This window comes from Eriocheir sinensis, chromosome 16, assembly GCF_024679095.1.
Source record: "Eriocheir sinensis breed Jianghai 21 chromosome 16, ASM2467909v1, whole genome shotgun sequence".
In the NCBI taxonomy this organism is placed as follows: Eukaryota; Metazoa; Arthropoda; class Malacostraca; order Decapoda; family Varunidae; genus Eriocheir; species Eriocheir sinensis.
The window spans coordinates 18,526,301-18,551,273 of record NC_066524.1 but is presented as its reverse complement, the minus strand read 5'-3'; the positions used below and the strand labels follow the sequence as shown (position 1 = coordinate 18,551,273).

The following is a 24,973-nucleotide window of genomic DNA, read 5'->3' as shown; positions in this document are numbered from 1 at the left end:
CCCTACCAACACCTCCTCCTCTTCTTCCTCCTCTTCTTCTTTATCCTCCTCCTCCTCCTCCTCCTCCTCCTCCTCCTGGACCATCTCACTCTTAGGCGTCGCTTCGGAATGCCAGCAATTTGACAATAAGCGCAGAAGAAGAAGAGGAAGAAGAGGAAAAAGAAGAAGAAGAAGAAGAAGAAGAAGAGGACTGCGCAGGCTCCCCCTTGTTTCCTTGCCCTCTTTGGGGATGAGGGAAGGGGGAGGGGGGGGGCTGTGTGTGTGTGTGTGTGTGTGTGTGTGTGTGTGTGTGTGTGTGTGTGTGTGTGTGTGTGTGTGTGTGTGTGTGTGTGTGTGTGTGTGTGTGTCGTGATTTATGAGTCGTTGTTTTTTTGGTCATTGTGATGTGATTATTTTTTGTTTTGTTTTTTTATTCTCTCTCTCTCTCTCTCTCTCTCTCTCTCTCTCTCTCTCTCTCTCTCTCTCTCTCTCTCTCTCTCTCTCTCTCTCTCTCTCTCTCTCTCTCTCTCTCTCTCTCTCTCTCTCTCTCTCTCTCTCTCTCTCTCTCTCTCTCTCTCTCTCTCTCTCTCTCTCTCTCTCTCTCTCTCTCTCTCTCTCTCTCTCTCTCTCTCTCTCGGGAAAGGAGTTATCCAAGATTTTTTATTAACTTCCATATTTCTTTTTCTTTTTGGGACGAGTAGAGTCTTCCTCCTCCTCCTCCTCCTCCTCCTCCTCCTCCTCCTGGTCCAAGTCCTAATGTCCTTCCATAGAGATTTTTTCCTCCTCCTTTATTTGTCTCCCTTTCTCATCCTTTCATTAATCATTTTACTTATTTTCTGTTCATTCTTCTCTTCTTTCTTCCATTATTCTCTTATTTTGTTTTCTTGTAACTTTTGATTTTCCTTTTTTTCTCTGCCTTCGTTTCTCTGTTTCCTTTTTTCCTTCCTTCCTAGTCTCTTAATTATCTTTCTTCCTTTCTATTCTGATGTCTTTACTTCCCTCCTATCTTCTATTCTTTCTTCTTTCTATCTTCCTTTCCATATATTTCTTCTTCTTTCCTTCCTTCCTTTAGTCCTTTCATCCTTTCTTCCTCTGTTTCCCTTCTTTCCTTCCTTCCTTTCTTTCTCTCTTCTTTAACCTTTTCATTCTTTCTTCCTATTCTCCTCCTTTCTCTTCTTTCCTTCCTTCCGTCCTTCCTTCCTTCCTTTCTTTCTTTCTTCTTTAACCTTTTCATTCTTTCTTCCTACTCTCCTTCTTTCTCTACTTTCCTCCATTCTTCCCTCCCTCCTTTCTTCCTCCAACTCCTCCACTTCCAGCTCACTTCTCTCCACCTCATTTATCCCTCCTCCTCCACTCCTCCTCTTCTCCAACTTCTTACATGATTCTTCTCTCTTTCCTTCCTCTCTTCCATCCATCTCTCTCCCCTCCCTCCTCCTCCTCCTCCTCCTCCCCATCTTCCTCCACCTTCCCTTCCCTCCCTCCATTCCTTCACATCCTGTCATCTCTCCTCCTCATCTTTTTCTTCTTTTTTTTACTTCATTAATTCTTCCTTCCCTCCCTCACCCTCTCTCCATTTTTATCTCCGTCTCCTCCTTTTCATCTCCTTCATTCGCTTAGTTTTCTTTTTTTGTGTATTTTTCCTTTTATTTTATCTTTTCTCTTTTCTTCTATTCCTATTTTTCCCTTTCTTTCCCTTTTTTCTCCTCCTTTTCTTTTTTCTTTTCCATTTTTTTCATTTCTTTCTTTTATTTTATGCTTTTTTCTCTTATTCCTCCCTTTATTTTCTTTTTCCTCTCATTTTCTTCTTCTTTCTTTTCCTTATTTCACTTTCCTATTATTGTTTTTTTTTCCATTTTTTTCATCATTTTCCTTGCCATTTCTTTCTTTATTTTCGTGTTCCTCTTTTTCTTTTTTCCTCCTCTTTTCTCTTCTTCCTCTCATTCCCTTCTTTCCACCTCTGTAAACCTTTCTTTCTTTCTCTCCTTTCTACTCCTTTCATCACTTTCTCCTCCTCCTCCTCCTCTCACCACCACCACCATCACCACCACCACCACTAACACCACCTGCCCACCACATCCTGAATCACTAAAGAACAGGACAGGTGCAATAGTCGATTCGGGGGAAGAGTGTGCTATCCAGAGAACCAAAAAAAGGTTGCTGGAAGGTCGAAAATCCCACTCCTTCCCTCCTGCCTGATGAACCTTATGTACCCTGGCGATCATTAAGAGGAATATCCGCTAATGTATTTACCTGAGTTAATTACACCTGTGCTTTGTTTCCTTTGGCCAGGTAAAAACGAAGGAGGGAAAGAAACAGCGAAGGAAGAAAAGAGAAACGTGAAAAAAACGGGTATTGGACGTGAAAATCTTGGTGGTCCTGTTTTGTTTTTGTTGTTTTCTTGTATTTCCTACGTTTATTGTATTTCTGGGTTCTCTTTCTTTCTGTTAATGTATCTGTTTGTCTGTCTATCTCGGTGTGTGTGTGTGTGTGTGTGTGTGTGTGTGTGTGTGTGTGTGTGTGTGTGTGTGTGTGTGTGTTTCCTCTCTTCAATATATTTTCTTTCTCTGTTGATTCTCACTAATTGACAGAGGGAGTTTTCTTTTTATTTATTTTTTCTATACTTCTTTTCTTTTTTTATTATCTATGAAATGGCTATTGTTTTCCATGAGCATGTTTGTTTGTTTGTTTGTTTGCTGTATGGGTTGATATATGACTCTTAATATATAGTGTAAGTTTTTTTTCATCGATGCTGTAGTCATATTTATCATTTTTTTCTATTTTTTTCCTTCTTTTATTTCTTTTATTTATCCATTTATCTCTTTACGTAACCATTTCTTATCGTTTTTTTCTCATTTTCTTCACGTTATTTGTTTTCCTTTTTGTTTCCCTTATGTTTACTTTCCTCTTGGAGATTCCTTACGTTCTTATGCTCTTATGTTCTTATGTTCTTATGTTCAACTATCCACGTAACACAATGGCTAACTTTTTCTCATTCTTCGGCAGGTCGGAAGGCTGAGGAATGACCGTCAATACTTCACTTATGACCACCACTACCACCACCACCACCACCACCACTACCAGCATCACCATCATCTCCATCACCACCAGGCAAGTTCTCCTCTTCTCATCTCTTTTCCGTCTCCTCTTCTCCTCCCCTTCATCGCTCTCTCACAGATCTTCTCTTCATTATGACCGACTCTCTCTCTCTCTCATTCGTTTTAATATATCATAGTGAGAGAGAAGGGTTGGGTATGCTTGGTTCTCTCTCTCTCTCTCTCTCTCTCTCTCTCTCTCTCTCTCTCTCTCTCTCTCTCTCTCTCTCTCTCTCTCTCTCTCTCTCTTCCTCCCTTTCCCTTTTTTTCTCTCTTTTCCATCTTTTTTTCCTTTTCAAGCTCTTTCTTAGCTATCTCTCTCCTCTCCCTTCCCCTCTCCCTCCCCTTCTCTTCTTATCTCTACTCTCTCTCTCTCTCTCTCTCTCTCTCTCTCTCTCTCTCTCTCTCTCTCTCTCTCTCTCTCTCTCTCTCTCTCTCTCTCTCTCTCTCTCTCTCTCTCTCTCTCTCTCTCTCTCTCTCTCTCTCTCTCTCTCTCTCTCTCTCTCTCTCTCTCTCTCTCTCTCTCTCTCGGTACTTTACATAACGTCTAATTGAGTCATTCATATTAAAGTAAACAAATCTCTTTTCCATCACCATTTATGTCCACTCTAAGCAACAAAGCCTAGTAGAGGAGGAAGAGGAAGAGGAAGAGGAAGAGGAGGAGGGTAATGATAACGACGAGGACGAGAACGAGGAGGAGGAGGAGGAAGAAGTTGTACTAAAGAGGAAAGCGAAAGAAGAAAACAGGGATGGTAGAGCAAAGAGGAAGAAGACGAGGAGGATGAAGAGGAGGAGGAAGAGGAGGAAAGGCTGAAGAAGAAAGCAAAAGAGGAAGAAACAAGGATGATGCAGTAAAGAAAAGGGGTAAAAAGGAGGTAGAAAAGGAGTTGAAGAAAGGGGTGAAGGAAGAGGTGAAGGAGCTACAGGAGGAGGAGGAGAGAAAGGGAGGTAAAGGGAGGAGGAGGAGGAGGAGGAGGAGGAGGAGGGATAGCGAGCTGCTGCCAACCTAACCTATCACCCGTGGCTGCTGTCCAATCTCCTCCTCCTCCTCCTCCTCCTCCTCCTCCATCTTCTCTACCTTCACACATACACATATCTAGGACTTTCTTGTTTTATCTCTCTCTCCTGTACCTCGTTTTCTTTATCATAAATCACAAACTTCTTATTTTTCTACTTGTTCTGTTGTTTATGTTTTATCTGTACGTCTTTTCTCTATTCTCTTTTACGACAGAAACGGAAAATGGCTTGGAGAAAGGAGGAAACAGTACCTGGAAATGGTTTTGAGTCTTCGTCTTGTCCCATCTTCGCTCTAGGACGGTCGCAGCGCCATCTACTTAAGCAAATGGAGGGATGGTAACGTCTGTGTGTGTGTGTGTGTGTGTGTGTGTGTGTGTGTGTGTGTGTTCATCAATCGACAGGGCGTGGGAGGAGGAGAAGGAAGATGGACAGCAGCGAGGAGGAGGAGGAGAAGTATATTAGGAGGAGGAAGGAGAAATATTACCCTTTCTTCTACCCGATGAAGATAATCCTCCTCCTCACGATTCCAAGTTATTTATGAAGTCTTCGATCCTGTTCACGGCGCGCCAGATTCTCCTTAATGCAAGGCGGCCGATTCTCTTTTTTTTTCCACCCTCTCCGCCGTCCCTGTCGCAGCCTTGCCTCCTCCTCCTCTCTCTCCCTCTCTCCCTCTCCCTCTCGCGGCTAGTTCTCGGCCTTGATTGTCCAAACGCAATTCTTGTGGAGGTTGATGTCAAGAACTGTGTATGGACATCTATGCCTGGAGCGATGCCTGTCTACGATACCAAGACTACGAGGACTTCAACACCACAGGACTTCACCACAACGAGAGCTTCACCACCAGCACCAAGACTTAACCACCACTACCACTACGAGGACTTCAACTCCACCAACACCAAGACATCACCACCACCAGAACATCAACACCACGGTCACCAAGACATCACCACCACCAGGACCTCACCAAAACTTCACCACCAAGACTACACCACCACCACCACCACTGCCACCGTGTCATCACCATCTGCAGCATCACCAGGAAATCTTCATCACCACCAACACCACCGAGAAGGCAAGAGGACCCTTAAATATTTTCATGATTAAAGATGTTAGTATTTTTTCCTTTTCCTCGAGAGCAGATAAATCATTGATAAGAGTATATGGTATTTCTTTGTTTTGTAATGTATCAGCTTCAAAAGTTCGTAAAGATGCTTGTTGTTGTTGTTGTTGTTGTTGTTGTTGTTGTTAGTATCGTCGCTGTAACTGTTCTTATCGTTATGATCAATGTGAAAAGTTAAATCACTCTTCTGTTATCTCTTCTTTCCTTCCGTGTTATTTTTTTTTGTATTTTTTGACATAATAATACCCAGGAAATTATATGACTCCAAATAGACCACCATGTTATCAGTTTTAGATATTTTACGAGTATCAAGAGTTATTTATAGTTTCCTTTTTTGTATGTGTGTTTTGACATGATAATATGGCAAGGCTAAGGAGCTAGGAGCCTTTACAGTACAGAACATGATAAATTTGACTGTTGACCAGAAAAGTATATTATTTTTCTTTTATTTGCCTTGTTTATTGTATTTCGTGATCTCTCTTTCGATCTATTAATCTATCTCTCTATCTATCTGTGTGTGTGAGTGTTTGTGGCCATATTTGAACAAGTGTTAGAGTCCCTTTCAAATCATACAGCCCTCGTAAGCAATGTCTCCAGGTGCTACGTCAGTCAGGTGAGTGCGTGATGCCCCTTGATTGGACGCTGGCACAGGTGAACAAATAAACCCCATACCCTGACTACATTACCCCCATCTCTAAATCCACTTTCTGGCTGCATCACGATTTCTAGTTATCTTGTGAATAGTTTAGTTTAATATAGAGAGATATTTGAGAGAAAGTGGAAGTTAGTGGTAAGAACAAGGATTGGACGGTGGAAATATACAGGTGAGCGCGTGATGCCCTCTGATTGGACGCTGGCACAGGTGAACAAATAAACCCCATTCCCTGACTACATTACCCCCATCTCTAAATCCACCTTCCACTGAATAAAGGAGAAATGGTTAATCTGTCATTTCCCGTACTCATATTGCCATCACGATTCCAATACTGTGAGGGAAGGTGATAAATGTGGATTTGAGAGTGTGTGTGTGGTGGGCCTGCGCAGAGTGACCATTACCTGCGCACTCCTCCCTCACCAAGCTCTCCCTCCCTCTCACCTTCCTCGGCCGCCATCACGAGAGCACCCCCACACCTGCTGGCCCCGTAATTAATGCAGGTAAGTTGAGTGAAGTGAAGGAGAGAGTTGATTTGGGTAAGTTGTGCATTGTGAGTAAGGAAATGTCGAGGGAAAGTGGATATTGAAGGTAAAGACAGGGTTGGAGTGCGGTAATATAGCTAAGCTCGTGTCTCGTTCATCTTGCTCGTTACACTTTCTGGCTGCATCATGATTTTTAGTTATCTTGTGAATAGTTTAGTGTTTTGTATAGGTAGATGAGTCGTCAGTGTTGCATTATCTTGAGGGAAAGTGAATATTGATGGCAAAAATAAGGCCGAACCGTGTAAATTTAGCTAACTAGTGTGTCGTTCATCTTCGTGTGACACTTTCTGGCTCCATCTTGGTTTTTCAGTTGTCTTATGAGTAGTTAAGTGGTTTGTATAGGTAGATGAGTCGTCAGTGTTACATTATCTTGAGGGAAAGTTGATATTGATGGCAAAAATAAGGCCGAACCGTGTAAATTTAGCCAGCTAGTGTATCGTTCATCTTGCTCCGCGTCAATTTCTTGTTCCATTTTGATTTTCAGTTGTCCTATGAATAGTCTGGTGTTTTTTTTAAGTTAGATCATTCATTACTATAACATTATCTGACTTTCAATAATCTAACGTCAAGGAAAGGATTGTATTAGTTCCGAAGCTCCGAGTCTTAAAGTATCGATCCGAAGCCGTGAATCCCTTAGTACCGTGATGTTATGGGCTAATTACAGCTGTTTAGATACTCCTAATTTGTCTACTAATGATCCCGTGGATAAATAAAGCACTATATAACGTTATTAACTCCGTACGGTTATCCTATTTCATATTAAGCGTCAGTTGAGTCGATCGGATTATGAACGAATGAAGCTTTGAAACGACACTCCGCGACCGTTTCAGCGACACTTCTAAATGTAATGGCTGCAGTAGTATTGATTGATTGATTGATTTTAATTAGGCGCCGCAACAACAGCAGAAGTAGTAATGATAGGGCCCGATGTAGTAGCAATAGTAGTAGTAATAAGTTTCTAAGCATGCTCTACGTGGGTCTCGGTAAGTTTGCGATACTCCCAAACCTTCCTCGTTATATTATGAACTTCGCCATTGTCGTAAATACAAGTCGCTAATCTATTCGAATGTCCCCCTCCACCCTCCTCCCTATTCTTCCCTTCCCCCCTTACCCTTTCCCTACCTTCCCCTTCCCTCTACTCTCATTCTTCCCCTCCCCTCCACTCATCCTCACCCACCCCTTCCCTCTCCCTTTCGTCTTCTCCCTTCCTCTCCTCTCTCCTCCACTCCACTCCCTGTTTCCCGTCCCTTCCCTTCCTCTCTCCCCCTGACCTCCCCTCCATTCCCCTTCCCTTTTCTCTCCTGAAGACTTAAGCTTATAAGAGGCAGTACCCATCACCTCCCCCCTCTCCCCCATCCCTTGTTAATACCATCAGTAATAGGAAGTAACTAACTGTAGAATAAGGAATGGAAGGATACCCTCAGACTCCTACATAGTTAATATCCTTCGCTCACTTTGCATCTTTATTCGGGTCGTTATGAGTTGCTGTAATACACTCGTGAAGGTTGTTTCGCTTGTTAAGGTCACCAGTAAGTAGGATAAGGATAAGGAATAGCAGAACATCCTCACATTCTGCACCATCAATATATCCTTTGATCAAGTTCTCCACTCCAAGTCGTTATGAATCCCTATAATAATACTCGCTTGTTAAGACCCTCAATAATAAAACACAGTACTAATAGGATGAGGAGGAGGAATAGCAGGATACCCTTAGACTCCTACGTTGTTAATATCCTTCACTCACTTTGCTTCTCCACTCAAGTCGTCATCATACTCTCGTGAAGGTTGTTTTGCACGCCTTAAGGAGACTGTGGCTGAGAGAAGTGCATTAAGGCCATTCACAGCCATTATTTACTTGCAACAATAAACTATCAATCAATCAATCATTATTAGCCTCGTTAGCGGACCAATCCCTCACGTAACTGGACTCTCGGGGCTAATGTTGTCGTGAAGGTTGTTTTGCACGCCTTAAGGAGACTGTGGCTGAGGGAAGTGCATTAGGCCATTCACAGCCATCATGAGCCTTGTTAGCGGACCAATCACTCAAGTAACTGGACTCCATCGTTACTATTGTCGCTACTGTTGTTGGGTGATTAATGCCTCACGCCGCCAACCCAACCAGCCCGTCGGCCCCTCCACAAATGGTCAGCTTTAAAACTAATTACTTCGGCACGGATCACTCCTCTCTACCTAGCTACGGAACCGAACCTGGACTCGCTTGCTGGGGTATCCTGTTCTAATATCACGCCACCTGTACAAAGTGACGAGGAACATTACGCTATTTAACCCTATGCGCTCCGAGTGTGGCCACCCCTCAGGCACTTCGATCAAAACGATACACTTCTCTTTTTATCAAGTGTAAAAGAAAAACAGTCCCACAGGAAAACGCAGAAAATACCCAAAATTAACATGTGATATCAATAAGAAGCATATGAATCCTCGTTATTTTGCTACACACGAATATTTCGAAAAACCGACGCCAATAATTTTTTTATACCGTTTTTTTGTTTGTTTTTTTAGTTTCCACAGCTTCTTTTCACTCATTATTCATTATTGTTTTACACTTTTGATTCGGTACCAGTCCTTAGTGTTCATGAGCGTTATCGTTGTTCAGATAAATGAGTACGATGCTGCGTGTTGCGAGCGCGAAAATCTGAAGACGTGGGATCGGATAGGGTTAAGAGGCACTGGTATTGGGATTTTGGGGGCGGATCATTCCTCTCTACCCGGCCACGGAACCGAACCTGGAGACTCGCTTGCTGGGGTATCTTGCTCTAATATCATTCAACCTGTACCGAGCGCCGAGAAACATTGCGCTATTTAAGAGGTATTGGTATATGCCACGCCACCGAAAAGTAGCCTATCTATTACTGACTCGTTCCACACTTTAGTCACTGGAAGACTATAGGCTCATCTCATTCCCTTCCCTTCTTCTCCCTTACTGTCCCTTCCCATCCCTTTTCCTTTCCTTCCCTATGCTTTCTCTCCCTTCCTTTCCTTCCCTTCCTTTCTCTTTGCACTCCTTTCCATTCCATTCCCTTTCCTTTCCTTTCCTTTCCCTTCCTTTCCCCTCCTCTCCATTCCCTTCCCTTCCCGGCCCCTTTCCTCTCCTCTCTTCCCCTTCCTTCCCCTCTCTTCCCCTTCCCTTAAGGACGATAGCCTATATTTCTCTCGCTTTTTAGACTGTCACGACGAGAGTTATATGACAGGAAACAAGGAGACGCAAAATTAACCTACTCAGAGCTATCATAATAATCTCACGTGTTTCTTCTTTACTTAACTCCTCCTTAACGTGGTCTAATGTCCCACTACTGCTGTCTTTACTTTCATTAACTCCTCTGCCTCCTGTTCTGACCTCCTATTCCTTCTCCTCCTCCTCCTGGTCCTCGTCTGCGATCTCGTCCTCCTCCTACTCCTCCTTTTCCTCGTCTTCGTCCTCCTCCTCCTCCTCGTCTTCGTTCTTGTCCTCCTCCTCCTCCTAGTCTTCGTTCTTGTACTCCTCCTCCTCCTCCTCCTCCTGTTCTTCGTCTTCATCCTCCTCCTCCTCCTCGTCTTTGTTCTTGTTCTCCTCCTCCTCCTGTTTCCGTCTTCGCCCTCGTCCTCCTCATCCTCGTCTTCGTTCTTGTCCTCCTCCTCCTCCTCCTGTTCCTCGTTCTCCTCCTCCTCCATCCGTTCACACACAGCATTATCACGTCAACGCTTCACTAAGGTTCATTCTCAAGGTCTCGCTGTAAACACCTATAGAATGGTCGCTGTCATGCCCACCAAGCGTACGTACTCTTAGATCAAGGGCCGACCTTAACTACGCCTCCTAAAACGCCACGAGGTTTTAATTAGTTTAAGAAAGTTTGTTACGGCCTCACCCTCGGCCTCATAAACCCTGCCGGCTACTGTACGAGGACGGGAGGGGGGGAGGGGAGGGGAGGGAAGAGGGAGGCTGGGGAGGAGGAGGGGAAGGGGAGGGTTACACTTAATTTCCCCAAAACTATTATTGCGCTGTGGTGGTCTGGCCTGTCCATCCCTTCCCTCTCCTTCCCTTCTTCCTTATCTTCATTTCCCTTCTTCTCTTTACCTTCCCGTCCCATCCCTTTCCCACTCTTCTCCTTCCCTACGTTTTTTTTCCCTTTCCTTCCCTTCCCTTTCCCTCCTTTCCATTCTCTCTCCTTTCCTTCTCCCTTATCTTCATTTCCCTTCTTCTCCCTTACCATCCCTTTCCCTCTCCTCTCCTTCTCTACGCCTTCTTTCCCTTCCTTTCCTTCCCTTCTTCCTTATCTTCATTTCCCTTCCTCTCCCTTACCTTCCATTCTCATCCCTTACCCTCTCCTCTCCTCCCCTACGCTTCCTTTCCTTTCCTTCCCTTTCCCTCCTTTCCATTTCCTTCCCTTGCACAGTTTACTCAGTTCCTTCCCTTCCCTTTCCCTCCTTTCCATTCTCTTCCCTTGTACAGTTTACTCGATCAGTTCCTTCCCTTCCCTTATATCCCTTTTCTCTGCCATACGTTCTAACACATCACGTCATACAGTTTAAACTTTACCTGAAGGACGAAGGGTTGCAAGGTTGGTGTGTGTGTGTGTGTGTGTGTGTGTGTATGAAACAAGGCGTGTGTAGGTGCAAAAGCGAGTAGGGTCCGTACATGCTCACTTATAATGGAATCGTTGTAAAAGGAAGGGGCGAGGGCGAGGAGGGAAGGGGACGGGGCAGGCTGAAGTGAGTTATGGCGCGCAAGAATAGTGGGTATTTTTAGTTTACATTGAAATTGTTGCAGAGGAAGGAAGGGTCGAGGTAGGGAAGGAAGGGAGGGAGGATAAGGGAGGAAGGAAGGGAAGGAGAGGGAGGAAGACAGGAAGTAACTAATGGTGAAGGGCAGGGAGGGAGGAGAGAAGAACAGAGGAAGAGAGGAATGGAAAGGGGAAGAGAGAAAAAAGGAAGGATAGAGGAGACAGAAGGAAAGGAAAGGGAAGGAAAGGCGAAGAGAGAGTTAAGGGAAGGAAAGGGGAAGAGGAGTGTGAAGGGAAGAACAGCGGAAGAGGAGAGGAAGGAGAAGGGAAGAACGGAGGAAAAGAAGGGAAGGAGAAGGAAGGAGAAAGAAGGGAAGAACAGGGCAACAGAGGAAGATAGGAGAGGGAAGAAGGGAAAGGAAGGGAAAGGGAAGGGCTGCAGGGAGGTGGAAGGGAAAGGGAAGGGTTGCAGGGAGGTGGAAGGGAATGGGAAGGGTTGCAGGGAGGTGGAAGAAGGGAAAGGGAAGGGTTGCAGGGAGGTGGAAGAAGGGAAAGGGAAGGCTTGCAGGGAGGTGGAAGAAGGGAAAGGGAAGGCTTGCAGGGAGGTGGAAGAAGGGAAAGGGAAGGGTTACACGGAGGTGGAAGAAGGGAAGGGAAGGGAAAGGGAAGGGCTGCAGGGAGGAGGAAGGCAGGATTTGCGATACGGGCTTAGGGGAGCATGATGAGGGAGAGGAGAAGGTAGCGACGAAGGGGTTACTAAAAAAAATGTAATAAACTTCTACCGCTCCCTTCTAACCTTACCTTCTACCCGAACTTGCTTTCCACTCATTATTATAACTATTTTCCTTTATTTTTTCCTAATTTTCTTATATTTTCCTTCCATTTCCCTTTTTTCCCTTCCCTTTCCTCTTCTCCAATCCTTTATCTCTTTCTTATACTTTCTTTCCCTCTCCTATATTCCTCTCTTTTCCTTTGTCCTCCTCTTCCCCAATCCTTACTTTTTCCCTTCCCATTTTCTCTTCCATTCCCTTCCCTCTCCTTTTCCTCTTTTCCCTTATCCTTCTTTTCTGTCTCCTCCTCTCCTCAGTCTTATTCCACCCTCCCTCTCCCTGCCCTCCTCCATCTGCCACCCAACACCCACACCCCCCAAAAAAATTCCTATTGTTACTGAAGGAATTACTGGAAGAAAAATTAATATCGTTCATCATGCGTTAAGCTGACGTTGATTAAGCTTTGCACAGCTCACCCGGAAGAGCCGCCGTAAGTTTTGCACAAATTAAGGAACGGTTCGGGAGTGATATGAACCTGTCGTCGTATGTTGCTGCGAAATAAACGAGACTGACGAAACAAGGCAAGTGAATTAAAACCCGACGGACAAATTTCAGCGAGGCATCAAACTGTAGCCATTTCTTTACTTTCCAGTGGCTGTGAGAATGTATGATTATATGTGTGACCCTTTCCATTACATTTCCTTATGTTGTTGTGAGAGACGAGACCGCCAGCAAAAGAAAGTAACTGAATTAAAACCCGAGACTAATTTCGACAGCGCCTCAAACTGTAGCATTTCTTCGCAGTGACTGTTAAGAGAATGGACTTTTTTATTTTTATTTGTGAAGGTTTAGGTGAAATAAGTCGAGGAAATATTGGCTAATCTGAATTGAATTAAAACCCGACAGACCAATTTCGACTAGCCGTCAAACTGTAGGACTTCTTTACTTGGCAGTGGGGGTGAGAAGAATGTATGATTTTGTTGTTGTTTGTGACAGTTTAGGGTAATGTTCCCTTTCCCTTAAGTTGCTGCGAAAGAACGTAACTGAATTAAAACCTGACAGACTAATTTCAACGGAGCATCAACCTGTAGCATTTCTTTACATGGCAGTGGCTGTGAGAAGAGTGGATGTTTTCTATTTTATTTGTGAAGGTTTGGGTGAAATAAGTCGAGGGAATATTGGCTAATCTGATCAAATTTAAACCTGACAGACTAATTTTGACAGAGCATCAGGCTGTTTTGTTAAATTGCATCAGTAATACACCATTAAAAGATCAGTATAAATTTATTGTATAAAATACTTAATTTTTACATTTAATTTTTATCCACTTCCTTTTTCAGCTGGCCAAACAGGGTTGATGGAATTTCTCTTGTCTGAGGAAGGTCTGAAAAGAGAATAAATCGATGATTAATACCATCTTATGCAAAGAAATGACATTGCAACACTAGAAAAGACCAACAGACTTCCCTAGCTGTTTGTGATTCAGTAAAGATCATTCCTTTAACTAAGATATAAAGTGTAAGTTACTCTGGCATGCTAGTATATAAGAAACCCCACAAGCCACACAGACTGTCCCTCAGATACAAAACATATACTGCACTTCTCTCTGCCTGCAGTGTTTCCCCAGATTGAAGTTAAGATTTCATTGTTACTTGATGTGTACTGTTTCCCATGACTACAGTGAAGGTCTTTTTGTTACCTGATACTTTATGCACAAACCCCTACTCACCATCATCATCATCGTCGTCATCTTCATCCTCCTCATCAATGTCAATCTCGTCAGGGTTGGCCGTCCGAGCAGCGTCAGCCACCTCGTCTTCCCTCTTCGACGTGGTGCCGCGCACGAACATGATCTTGGAGCCTCCGCCTGCAGGAGAAACAGGGATCAGTATTAGCAGCAACTATTGGTGACTGGAGTAGAATTCCTTGACTATCTATAACTGTTTTGGGATTGAATATCAGCATCACGTAGTTGCAGTCCTCTCCTTAACTGTTTTTTCCCTACACTGATAAAGATGTTTACCAGATATACTTGATAATATAATTGTTTGTAAGCAGTAAATTAGATATTGAACACAGGAACAGGTAGCAGCTCATGGAGGTTGGCAGTGGCTGAGTGATCAGCGTGCGAATGCAGACTTTCAGAGACCTGGGTTCAAGGGCCACCCACCACTACAAGCTTACAATTTTCAGTTGTCAGCAAGTGTTTGAAGACAACCCGGAGAACTCCAGGGAGCAGCAAGAACGGCGCAATCTATTGAGCATGGGCTGACTGAGGAGGCTGAACGAAAAACTGAAAAATGGCGGCAGTAATGCCATACCTGCAGCGGCTGTGGTGGAGGGTGGCGGCATCTGTGGAGGGCCGCCGTGCTCCTCCAGCTGGTTCATGGCCACAGCGCGTGCTTCCAACATGCGCATGCCGTCCTTGGCACCCGGTGCCAGATCTGACACAGTGCCGGCCACGGTGTCGGCCGACGCCAACATCTGCGCTGACATCATGTTGACCTGAGGAGAGACGGGCAAGTAATAACCAGATGTAGGTGGTGCAGAGCACATCTGAGTTTTCTTAAAATATTTGGATTAATAGGTAAACTTAGTTCAAGCACCCCCCCTTTTTATCTTCGAGGAAAGGTGGCAGCCACTGGCGCCACATGATTGGTTTGATCTCTGGCTGGGTTAACTCAAATTATGCCAAAGATCACAATTTCATTATAAATGCCATCCTTCTCAGACAAAAATTACCAAACGTGTCTATTCACCTCTTCGTTAGCATGTCTCGCAGCCATAAAGTAAGACAGGAAGAGCAACTGACTTAGATTAATCTTTTTCCCTCTACAGGTATTGACAATGCTAGTTACTCGTGCTGAGGAAGCCCAAGACGTGCTCCAGCCTCCTCATCTTAAGTAACCTCAAAACAATGGCTGCAATTTACTGGAGACTCCGACACCTAACCCCAAAGACGGGCACCATAGTAGCTAATGCCGGAGCAGTAGGAAGTGCTTTCTGCCCTCTTACTGATCCAGCTACTAGCAGGACTCCACTACATGAAGTCTTCAAAGTGAACTACCAAGTGATTTTCCAAGGCAGGCCACCCCTTCTATTTTTTTTTTTACAGCAAAGGAGACAGCACAAGGGCACAAAAAAGCCCACTGCTTCTGTAAAGAATCCGAAGAGGGGGCCGAAAGAGCAGTCAATTACGTGAGAAAAGGTGTCCTGATACCTGATGTGGCAAGAAACTCACTCACACCTTGCCACCTATCTATTACACAGCCCCTTACCTGTGTGTTGTACTTGGCCTGCATGGAGCGCTTGATCCTCAGCAGCTCCTTCATGGTATCCTCGTTGCCGTGGGCCACCTCAAAGTCCGTCCAGCGTGCCCAGAACTCCTGTGTCAGCCGAGGGTCGCACATCTGGCTGCAGTAGGCGTAGATCTCCCTCGCCCGGTCAATCTCCCCGAGCTTCCTCTCCATGTCGGCGAAACGTAGACACATCTCCCTCGTCCCCTCGTCTGGCAGGTCCTCGATGGCCTCCTGTGACGGGTTTGAGGGCAGTCATGTAATATTGTGTTGTTGGTTGTGGTGTAAAGAGTATGGGTGGGAACAGTAAATAAATCAATATAATCTACGCTCCTTAGACCAGTTTGGGCCTATTACAGATCAAATGTCACCTGTGTAAGTCATATAAATGTAATATTCCGAAATTTGCTTGGAATCAAATTAAATTTAAATGTGCCAATATACTTATTACCCTCTTATAGCTTTCAAATCTTTGTATAGACATTAGAAAACACCCCTAGAAACAAGAGTGAAACCATTGAATGATGAAATGAAGTAGAAATTGAGAGGAAAAACAGTATACAGCTACATGATTGATGAAATAAAGTAGAAATTGAGAGGAAAAACAGTATACAGCTACATGAATGATGAAATAAAGTAGAAATTGAGAGGAAAAACAGTATACAGCTACATGAATGATGAAATAAAGTAGAAATTGAGAGGAAAAACAGTATACAGCTACATGAATGATGAAATAAAGTAGAAATTGAGAGGAAAAACAGTATACAGATACATGAATGATGAAATAAAGTAGAAATTGAGAGGAAAAACAGTATACAGCTACACCACCACCAGAACATTCTAGCTACTATGGCACTGATAAGCCTCCCTGTTCCCCCTGCCCCTTCACCTGGTACACCACCAGAACATTCTAGCTACTATGGCACTGATAAGCCTCCCTGTTCCCCCTGCCCCTTCACCTGGTATATCTCCCTGGTCTTGGTGATGCCATAGATCTGCTGTGCGTGCTGCAGGTAGATGTTGTAGATGGCCAGCTTCTCCTCGGGTGGCACGGCCTTGGTGGCGCGGCTGTAGACCTGCATGGCGTGCCTGGCCAGCCCGTGCTCCTCCTCCATCTTGGCATACAGCAGGTACAGGTTCTTGGCAAAGTTGGGCGGACACTTCTCCAGGCACTGAGGGCAAGGTGGCGAGGGTTAGTCATGTCTCGTATACCTCTGGGGGAAGGGAGGGAGGTAAGGAAGGATGGTTAAGAAAAAGGTGGGTAGGGGGGGAAGGGAGGGAGGTAAGAAAGGATGGTTAAGAAAAAGGTGGGTAGGGGGGGAAGGAGGGGAGGATATAAGTGGTTTCGGGATTACACGGAAACTAGTGACCATACATTAATCTGACCCAGAAGCCCTTACCCCTCCTCCATTGCTACAGGAGCTGACTGGTTGGATGAAAGGAGCGTGGAGATAAGAGTCTATGGTTAGTACAGACCCTTCCACCTCTCATGTTGATTATTTCCAAAGGTCATAAAGGAGATCAATTACTTTTTAAGGAGTGTTTTTTATGTTCGTGGTACAGAAGAAGGGTCGCACTACCACCAGCGCCATAAAAGTACCTCCCACCAGCGCCATAAAAGTACCTCTGGAAATGCCCAAAACTCCTACAGAACCCTTGTCAAATATGTGTTCTGGGACTGAAATGTTTAAGAATATGGCCCTTTGTTACCTTGGAGGGGGTGGGGCTTCTGGGTCAATTCCACATGCAATGACTATAGTTAATATGTCAAAGTCTACAGTCGCCTCACCTGCTCAAAGAGGTCTCTCGCCCGCTCAATCTTGGTGCCCTGGTACCTCTGCAGGAACTTGGTGAGGTAGGTGTTCCAGATGTCATATACGTAAGGCCACTTGAACAGCGCGATGCCCTTCTCATAGGCCTTGAACGCCTCCTCGTAGTAATTGTTCTCCTGCAAGATGGAAGTTTATATTAATTTGTAAAATCTAGGCAAAAAATCCTTGTATGCTCTGAGAAGTGGACATATTCTAAGCTGCATGGCCTTAATAATATCGAAACCTTTAACACACGAAAAATAAAACTATATACAAGGCAGAGACGTCCACTTCCAAGAGTCCAGATTCAATGGCTAAACTCCAACACCCTAAAATGTAGAAATATAAGCTCTGCAAACCGGCTCACACACACATCCACACACACACACCTGCAGGAACATGCCGTAGTTGATAATGATCTGTGGCGTGGCGATCCGGAGGTCGATGATGCGGTCGTACACAGCCTTGCAAGACTTGAAGGTCCCGAGACTCTCCTCCAGGTCGGCGTACATGGACCACAGCTTCAAGGACTTGTACACGCGGCGCTGCACTGGCTCGCTCTCATCATTGTAGGCGACCTTGTGCGGGGGCGGTGCTGTGGCCCTCTTCATGAGCTTGAGTGCCTCCTCCTCGTTGCTGGGGGAAGAAGGGAGGGTAGAGTTAGCAGGGTAAGTAGGGTGAGTCTTAGTGTTCAATGGAGAATGTCAGGGTGAGAGGTTTGTTTTTACGATTATTCATATAAAGTTATTACCACCACTACCACTACTACTACTACTACTATTACTACTACTACTACTATTACTACTACTACTACTACTACTAGACCCAAAATTGACCTCTCTAGCCTCTCATTCATTTTTCATTAGTCAGGGCAGCATCTAACGCATATTTTTGTTGACATTTTCATTTTTTGCCCTTATGCCGTCTCCCTTACTGTAGAAAAATAAATTAAGGAAAAATAAACCCCAATCTACGGTTATCTACCCCCTCACAACCCCACCACTCACTCGTGCCGTATCTCAAGCTCCGCCCACTCGCACCACACGCTGGCCAAGTCGTCCACCCTCACGTAGGAGACCTCGGTGGCCCGCTGGAAGATGATCCGCGCGTCCATGATCTGCCCGTTGTCTTCGTAGAATTTGGCGAAGTTGACCCACAAGGAGTAGAGTTTCCCAGTGGCTTGCTTGGGCTCTATTGTCTTGACGGCCTCCATGTACGTGGCGACGATCTGTGAAGGAATGGATGTTGTTTTGATGAATGTACGAAAACACGGAACGTACAAGCATATACAAACACACGCACACACACACTTTCACACTGCTCGCTTCCTGTAAATCACAACTACATAAATAAACACACACACACACACACACACACACATATGCATACACTCCCTCCTTATCTTAATAGTACTAAAAAATACAATCCATACACAAGAATTATAAACGTATCATAAACTTATCTTCCCTATTCCCTCTGGCTCGCCCATCTTTGTCCTTCTTCAGTTTCTCATTTCCTCCCTCCTCTTTTGTCTTTTTCTTTGTATCTCCCTTTCTTTTAATTCTTCAGTCTTGCTTTTTTCTTTCCCTCTCTGTCTCCCATTCCTCAGTTTTCATTAATAAGCAAAATAAAAACAAAACTAATATGTCTTTCCCTTTGCATCTCTCTTCATTTTATTTCTTTAGTCTCCCTCTGTCTTTCCCATTCCTTACTTTTCTTTCCTCATTTTTCACTGATTAGCAAAATGAAAACAGAACTAATATCCATCTTTTCCTTTGCATCTAACATTTTATAATTCATCAGTCTTCCTAATTCCTTCCCCTTCTGTCTTTCCCATTCCTTAGTTTATTTTTTTCTCCCCCTCAAACTGATAAGCAAAACAAAAACAAAACAAAGGACTCAAACATACAAACCACCACACAAAAATACCATCACTAGGCACTACATGAAAACATTACCACTACCACCACCTCTATCACCACCACCACAGTAACTCACCATCTTCGGCCGTCCCTCGTACAGTGTCACCCTCTTCTGCCACTCCAGCACGTTATGAGGGTTCTGCCGCAGCATCACGGAGTTCAGCAGCAGCGGCCTCCTCTGCATCAAGTCCTCGTAGCGCGCCAGCCTGTGCGAGAGGAACCAATGCGGAATGAGAAACGAAAAGTAGTGCAAAGTAGTAGAGAAAATAGTGCAAAGAGGGTTATGTCGCAGAAGGAAAACACAGAAAGAGGCATGGGTGAGTAAACAAACATGGCGTGAAGGAAAAAGAAGGTGAAGTATGTGGTGCAAAAATGGGGGAAGATTATGAAGCAAAATAAAAACAAAGAGGTATGGGTGTGAGGGGAAAGGACGGCATAGTGTGAGGAAAATAAGTAAAGAAGTATGTATGTGGTTCAAAGAGGGGGGAAAAGCATGTAGGAGAAGAAACACATGGAAAGAGACATGTTTATTTGCTTTATATTGACACTTCCTGAGTTCAATGTCCTGGTTTGCCTTTGATTTTATTATTTTACAGTAAAGGAAGCAGCTCAAGGGCAAAAATCAATAAAAAAAGAAAAAAAACTTCCTCTGATGTAAAAAAAATAGGTAAATAAATAAAACATAAGCCAGTACCTGAGTTCAATGTCCTGGTTTGCCTTTGATTTTATTATTTTACAGTAAAGGAAGCAGCTCAAGGGGAAAAATCAATAAAAAAAGAAAAAAAACTTCCTCTAATGTAAAAAAAATAGGTAAATAAATAAAACATAAGCCAGTACCTGAGTTCAATGTCCTGGTTTGCCTTTGACTCTATTTTTTTACACTCAAGGAAGCAGCTCAAGGGCAAAAATAAATAACTAAACAAATAAAATTGCTTCCTCTGATGTAAAAAATGAGTAAATAAATAGAACAAAAGCCAGTACCTGAGTTCAATTTCAATGTCCGTATCATCCCCGTCCTCTGCCTCGAACCCCACCTCCTCCATGCGGCGCTTCAGCATCAGCTCCTCAAACTGGGCGTAGGAGTCGAACACCTGCGTGAAGTCTCGCACCGTCATCACGCTGCGCAGGGCCTCCTCGTAAACGTCTCTCGCCTGCAAAGGGGTGGAGAAACAGCGGTGAAACAGGGAGGAAACAAGGGGTCAGTGTTGTCTCTGCAGGTGGAGGAGAAACAGGTAAAACAGGGATGAGTGTGGCCCATACATGTGGAGAAAAGGCAAAGGTTGAAAGTTGAAAAGGAAGGGACAACACAAACCAGTCAATCAGTCAGCCAGCCAGTCAACCAGTCAATTAGCTAGTCAGTCATACAGTCATTCAACATGCTATCTATTCAGCCAGCCAGTCAAACAAACATTCAACCAGCTAATAAGTCAGTCAATCATTCAATCAGCTAGCCAGTCAGTCAGTCAGGTAATCACTCAGTTAATTAGCCAGTCAAACAGTCATCCCATCACCCAGTCAGTCAGTCAGTCATACATCCATTCTGGAAGCTAGTCACTCAGTCCGCTAGTGCACTTACCCTCTCAAACAGAGCGCTGATGATGTAGTATTCGGCGAGGGAGTTCCACAGCATCCCCACCTGGTCTGTGTACCGCTGCAGCCCATGACGGATGATGGCCTCGGCGTTCTTGAGGCTCGTTTCCTGCAGAAGAGAGAAGGCATGAGTGTGTAGGTGTGAGGAGTCGTCATCATCATAAAAGAGACAGTGGATTAAAAGAGTTGGATACCTAAACACATGCTCAAAATATAAGCCAAAGCATAAATATAAAAATAGGTAAACAAATAAGATAAATAAACAGACCCTATGAATCAGTTATCACCAAGCAGCCTTCCTTCGTCTGTATTACCTACGATTTAACTTCTTTCAAGAGGGAAGTATATCAAGACACCTCTCCATCTGAAACTGACCTCTCTTTAGGCCACTCATATCTACTTTCATTATAGGATCAGTGATTAGTGGGCTATTTTATTTATCTATTTCTACCCTTGAGCTGCCTCCTTTACTGTAAAAAAGAAAAAAGAAAGAAAAAGTCCAGTTCTGTCGCGCGTCACTCACCTGCGGGTTCTTGGAGATGAGTTCACACAGTTCAGACCACAGCTGGTGTTTGGACTTGCCGTACTTGGAGGTGAAGGTGTCGGTGTTGACGCACCACTCGTATTTCTTGGCCGCCTGCTCCAGAAGCCCGATGGATATGAGGTAGCTGATATAGTCCTCGGTATCCTCCGGGCACAGCTACGAGAGAGGAAAGTGAGCACATTCATGAAGACTTACTTAGGTTCATATTCTTAACCACACAGTTCCCTTTTAATTATTCTTGTTTCTCTAATGCTGAGACCAAGACCCATACTAAGTGCTCTACTGGGGAACTGCTCAACAATCAAATACAATAACCTTAGAGAGGAAAAATAAACATCAGGTAAGATAGGAGCCACAGCCCACCTTGAGGTATCTCCGCCACACACGCACGGCCGTCTCCGGGATGTTGTAGATCATGACGAACTTGAGGTACAGCGGCCAGATGCGGTTGTGCTGGGTGATGGGGAGGGCACACAGGGCACGGTCGAATGTCTGAAAAAAGGGCCATGTGGATTCACTCACTGCCTCTCCAAATTTAATTCCTCCCTGTATTGAGCAAACCCAATTCCTCCTCTTCCTACCCCACTTTACTGATCTTCCCTTCCTGCACCCATAGCAAACACAAAACACTCTTCCTAGTCCTCTTTTCTTCCCTTTCGTCCTTCCCTGCACCCATATTCAACACTCCCTGAACGTGCATGTACGTTCGCAAGAGAGCCATACATAACCAACTCCTATAGATCTGGACCTCCTCTTTCCAATGGTGTTTTTGTTTTTTAGCTGTGATGAATAGTTTTTGAGATACAGAGGTTAAAAGAGACCCCCCATTGGGCTGCCTGACTGCACCTGAGGGGATAGTCGTGTCCACACCACACGCAAGGAAAGGATTAAACCCATATCAAACCCATCTCACTCTTCCTACTCCCTTTTTCTTCCCTTCCTCCTCTCCTACATCTACATTCTCCCTTCTTGCACCTACACGCACCCACCTTACGAGTCCGGGTAATCTTGCGCTGGCTCATCAGGAACTGGCAGTAGTCGATCCATATCCTGGGCATCTTGTGCATGAAGACCAGCGCTCGTTCGAAGGTGTTGTTGACGCTCTCGTACTCTGGGTCTGTGATGCAGCGCCCCTTCACCTGCTGCATCCTGAGTCTGTAATAAAGAGGCATGTGAATAGGGGTGTGAGAGGATGAAGAGGTAGAATATGCAAGTGTAGGGCGTGAGAGAGAGGTGTTATACGAGGAAAGGACAAATGGAATGAAGGGTGCGAGAAAGAGAAATCGTACGTATATGAAGAAAGGACAAAGGAGGTGAACGGTGTGAGAATGAAATGGTATATGAGGAAAAGACAACTGGAGTGAAGGGTGCGAAAGAAATGGTACACAGGGAATGTACCAATGAGGTGACGGGTGTGAAAGAGAGTGCCAAAGGAAAAATAAGCAGAGGGTGTGAGGGTGTGTGCCAAGAGAGAAATCAGTGCCTGGGGTGTAACTTAGGCTGCCAGAAGATAAATGAGTGACTGAATAGTGTGTGTGATGGGGATACTGAGAGATATGCTATGTGAGAGAAAGACAAATGCCTGAGTAAATAAAGGGTGTCAGAAGATGCTAAGAGGAAAATGGCAAGTGAGATAGACAAACCAAAAAGTAACATACACTACAGATAAACAGATCCACTAAATCTTGAAAATAACAAACTGCTTACACCAACCAACTTAATGCCCACTGTAGCTGCATATGCACTTTGAGCCTACCATTGAAAGGCAGCAAAACCAAGACCTAATCACAGAAACAAACTTAAAAACAAGGTTCATATTTATAGATCCCTCACAAAATGATTTCTATAGTTTCCTCACAAACCCTAGTGGAGCGCCTCACCACCGTTGCCAGATTATCGTACTCAGAGCCGCGTATTTACCCGTTTCTGGCCCATAACTGTTGCCAAGAAGCACCAATAATTAACCATTTAAACGATAACCATAAATGAAGGCAGTTATTTGGGAGATGAAAGCAGTTTTGGGGTTGGAAATCAGCAAAGAGAAGATGGCGCCACTATAAACACTTGCCTGTGCCAAGACGAGCTGGGGCCAACTACCATCTAGGCCCCTCAAGAAAAGCCTACCGGTGCTATAAGTGGAGAAAAAAAAAACAAAAAAAAAACATAAGAGGCAGAGTATGACAATCTGGCAACATTGCGCCTCACCCCTCCTGATAGTCCTGCAGCCCCTCACTCACCTCACATACTGGTGCCATAGTTTGTAGCTGCCGGGCATCTGCAGCAGCGCCCGCTCGTACACCTTGTTGAGCTTGTCCGACGGCGCATCCTTCTTGTGTTCGGTGTAGCGCAGCCAATGCTTGACCGAGAACGGGTTACGAAGCAGCTCCTCCTCATACTGAAGGTCGTCTGTCTCCTGAAGGGCAGTGAGAAGGTGTGTGTTTATTAGGTTAGATTTGAATGACTTCTCTAGAGTATTCAGAGTTCAAGATAATGGCCATCAGGGAGGGCCATCATGGTAAGTATGTGGCTGTCAAGGAAGGCCATCATGAGTCTCCAAGTAACCTATTGCCACTTAGCGATGGAAATGATTACTACTGATAAACACTGCATCAAAGTATATAAGAACAAAAGTGTCAGCCCCTGAATGTGTGGTGTGATTCTAAAGAAATACCCACATCAATTATCCTTACATCACATACGTCCCTCTCTCGTGGGCACTGAATCTGGCCTTTTTGGAGCTTACCCTAGATTTCCCACCATGGCACTCGCAAACCCTAGCCATTGAAAATCAGTGTGTTGCAACGTTGCCAGATTGTCGTACTCGGCCTAATATGTTTGCCAATTTCTGACCTTAAAAACTGCCTCCTCAACCCCAATAACTGCCTTCATATATAGTTATTGTTAAAATGGTTAATTATTGGTGTTTTTGGCAATAGCTATGGCTCAGAAACCAGTAAATACGAGGCTCTGAGTACGATAATCTGGCAACTGTGGTGTGTTGGGCCCCTGGGTGAGTTGGGTGTGATTCTGGAGAAATACCAACGCTTCCTTACACCAAAACGTTCCTCTCTCGTGTTGCTTGAATATGGCCTGCTGGAGGTGACCCTAACCAGACACACTCCGTCCCCATAGACCCCAGCCATTGAAAGTCAGTGTGTTGGGCCCCTGGGTGAGTTGGGTGTGATTCTGGAGAAATACCAACACTTCCTTACACCAAAACGTTCCTCTCTCGTGTTGCTTGAATATGGCCTGCGGGAGGTGACCCTAAACAGACACACTCCGGCCCCATAGACCCCAGCCATTGAAAATCAGTGTGTTGGGCCCCTGGGTGAGTTGGGTGTGATTCTGGAGAAATACCAACGCTTCCTTACACCAAAACGTTCCTCTCTCGTGTTGCTTGAATATGGCCTGCGGGAGGTGACCCTAAGCAGACACACTCCGTCCCCACCATGCTACCCACACACCCCAGCCATTAAAAGCCCCGTGAAAGCATTGTGGCACCTCTGGCTTCACCTGGGCCTGGAGGTGAGGTGGAGGCTGGAGGTGACAGGTCCCCCCCACCCCTCCCTGGCCACGGCTAGCGTCAGGGAGGTGGCTCACAGTAATGCAGGAACATGGTACTCACGATGATGATGGTTGAGGCGTCCATTAACATCCCAGTGAAGGCAGAACACGCCGCGCCGGGCTACACGTTTCCTCCTCACCTGCCGCCGTCAGCTTCAGGCGGCGGTGCGGGTGACGCCTTGGCAACGGCGCCCCTTGACGCAAACGTTCTTTGGAAAATCACCAGAAAACGTGCGAGCGTGTGCGAGTGTATTTTAGTAGGTTTGGAGAGGTGGTGGTTGAGTGGTCAGCATGCCGGCACCGTGTCTAGGTGGACGCGAGTTCGCATCCCGCCACACGCTGGGATTTTTCAG

General features: G+C 44.9%; 1 protein-coding gene and 1 long non-coding RNA gene across 2 annotated transcripts; one reads left to right on the top strand and one right to left on the bottom strand.

Annotated features, from left to right (window-relative positions):
- The first annotated feature begins 6,228 nt into the window (after positions 1–6,228).
- On the top strand, positions 6,229–14,234 carry LOC126999484 (uncharacterized). The gene is made up of 3 exons (XR_007753382.1): positions 6,229–6,363; positions 13,677–13,800; positions 14,087–14,234. It is a non-coding gene; the product is annotated as an uncharacterized LOC126999484 (long non-coding RNA).
- Positions 13,159–24,888, bottom strand: LOC126999483 (pre-mRNA-splicing factor syf1 homolog). The gene is made up of 16 exons (XM_050862123.1): positions 24,682–24,888; positions 23,294–23,469; positions 22,046–22,211; positions 21,420–21,548; positions 21,036–21,212; positions 20,499–20,621; positions 19,904–20,073; positions 18,999–19,128; positions 18,008–18,228; positions 17,390–17,636; positions 16,979–17,137; positions 16,149–16,361; positions 15,172–15,423; positions 14,215–14,398; positions 13,623–13,760; positions 13,159–13,277 (listed from the first exon to the last, which is right to left on the bottom strand). The coding sequence occupies exons 1-16, from the start codon at positions 24,709–24,711 to the stop codon at positions 13,207–13,209; spliced, it is 2,586 nt and encodes an 861-aa protein (XP_050718080.1). The 5' UTR covers positions 24,712–24,888; the 3' UTR covers positions 13,159–13,206.
- Between the last annotated feature and the right edge of the window lie 85 nt (positions 24,889–24,973).

Coding starts and splice junctions, on each gene's coding strand:
- LOC126999483 (XM_050862123.1), bottom strand. CDS start 24,711: ATGTTAATGGACGCCTCAACCATCATCATC. Junction 17,138..17,389: donor ACTACGGCATGTTCCTGCAG/GTGTGTGTGTGT, acceptor TCCATCTTGCAG/GAGAACAATTACTACGAGGA. Junction 14,399..15,171: donor AGGCCAAGTACAACACACAG/GTAAGGGGCTGT, acceptor GTCTCTCCTCAG/GTCAACATGATGTCAGCGCA.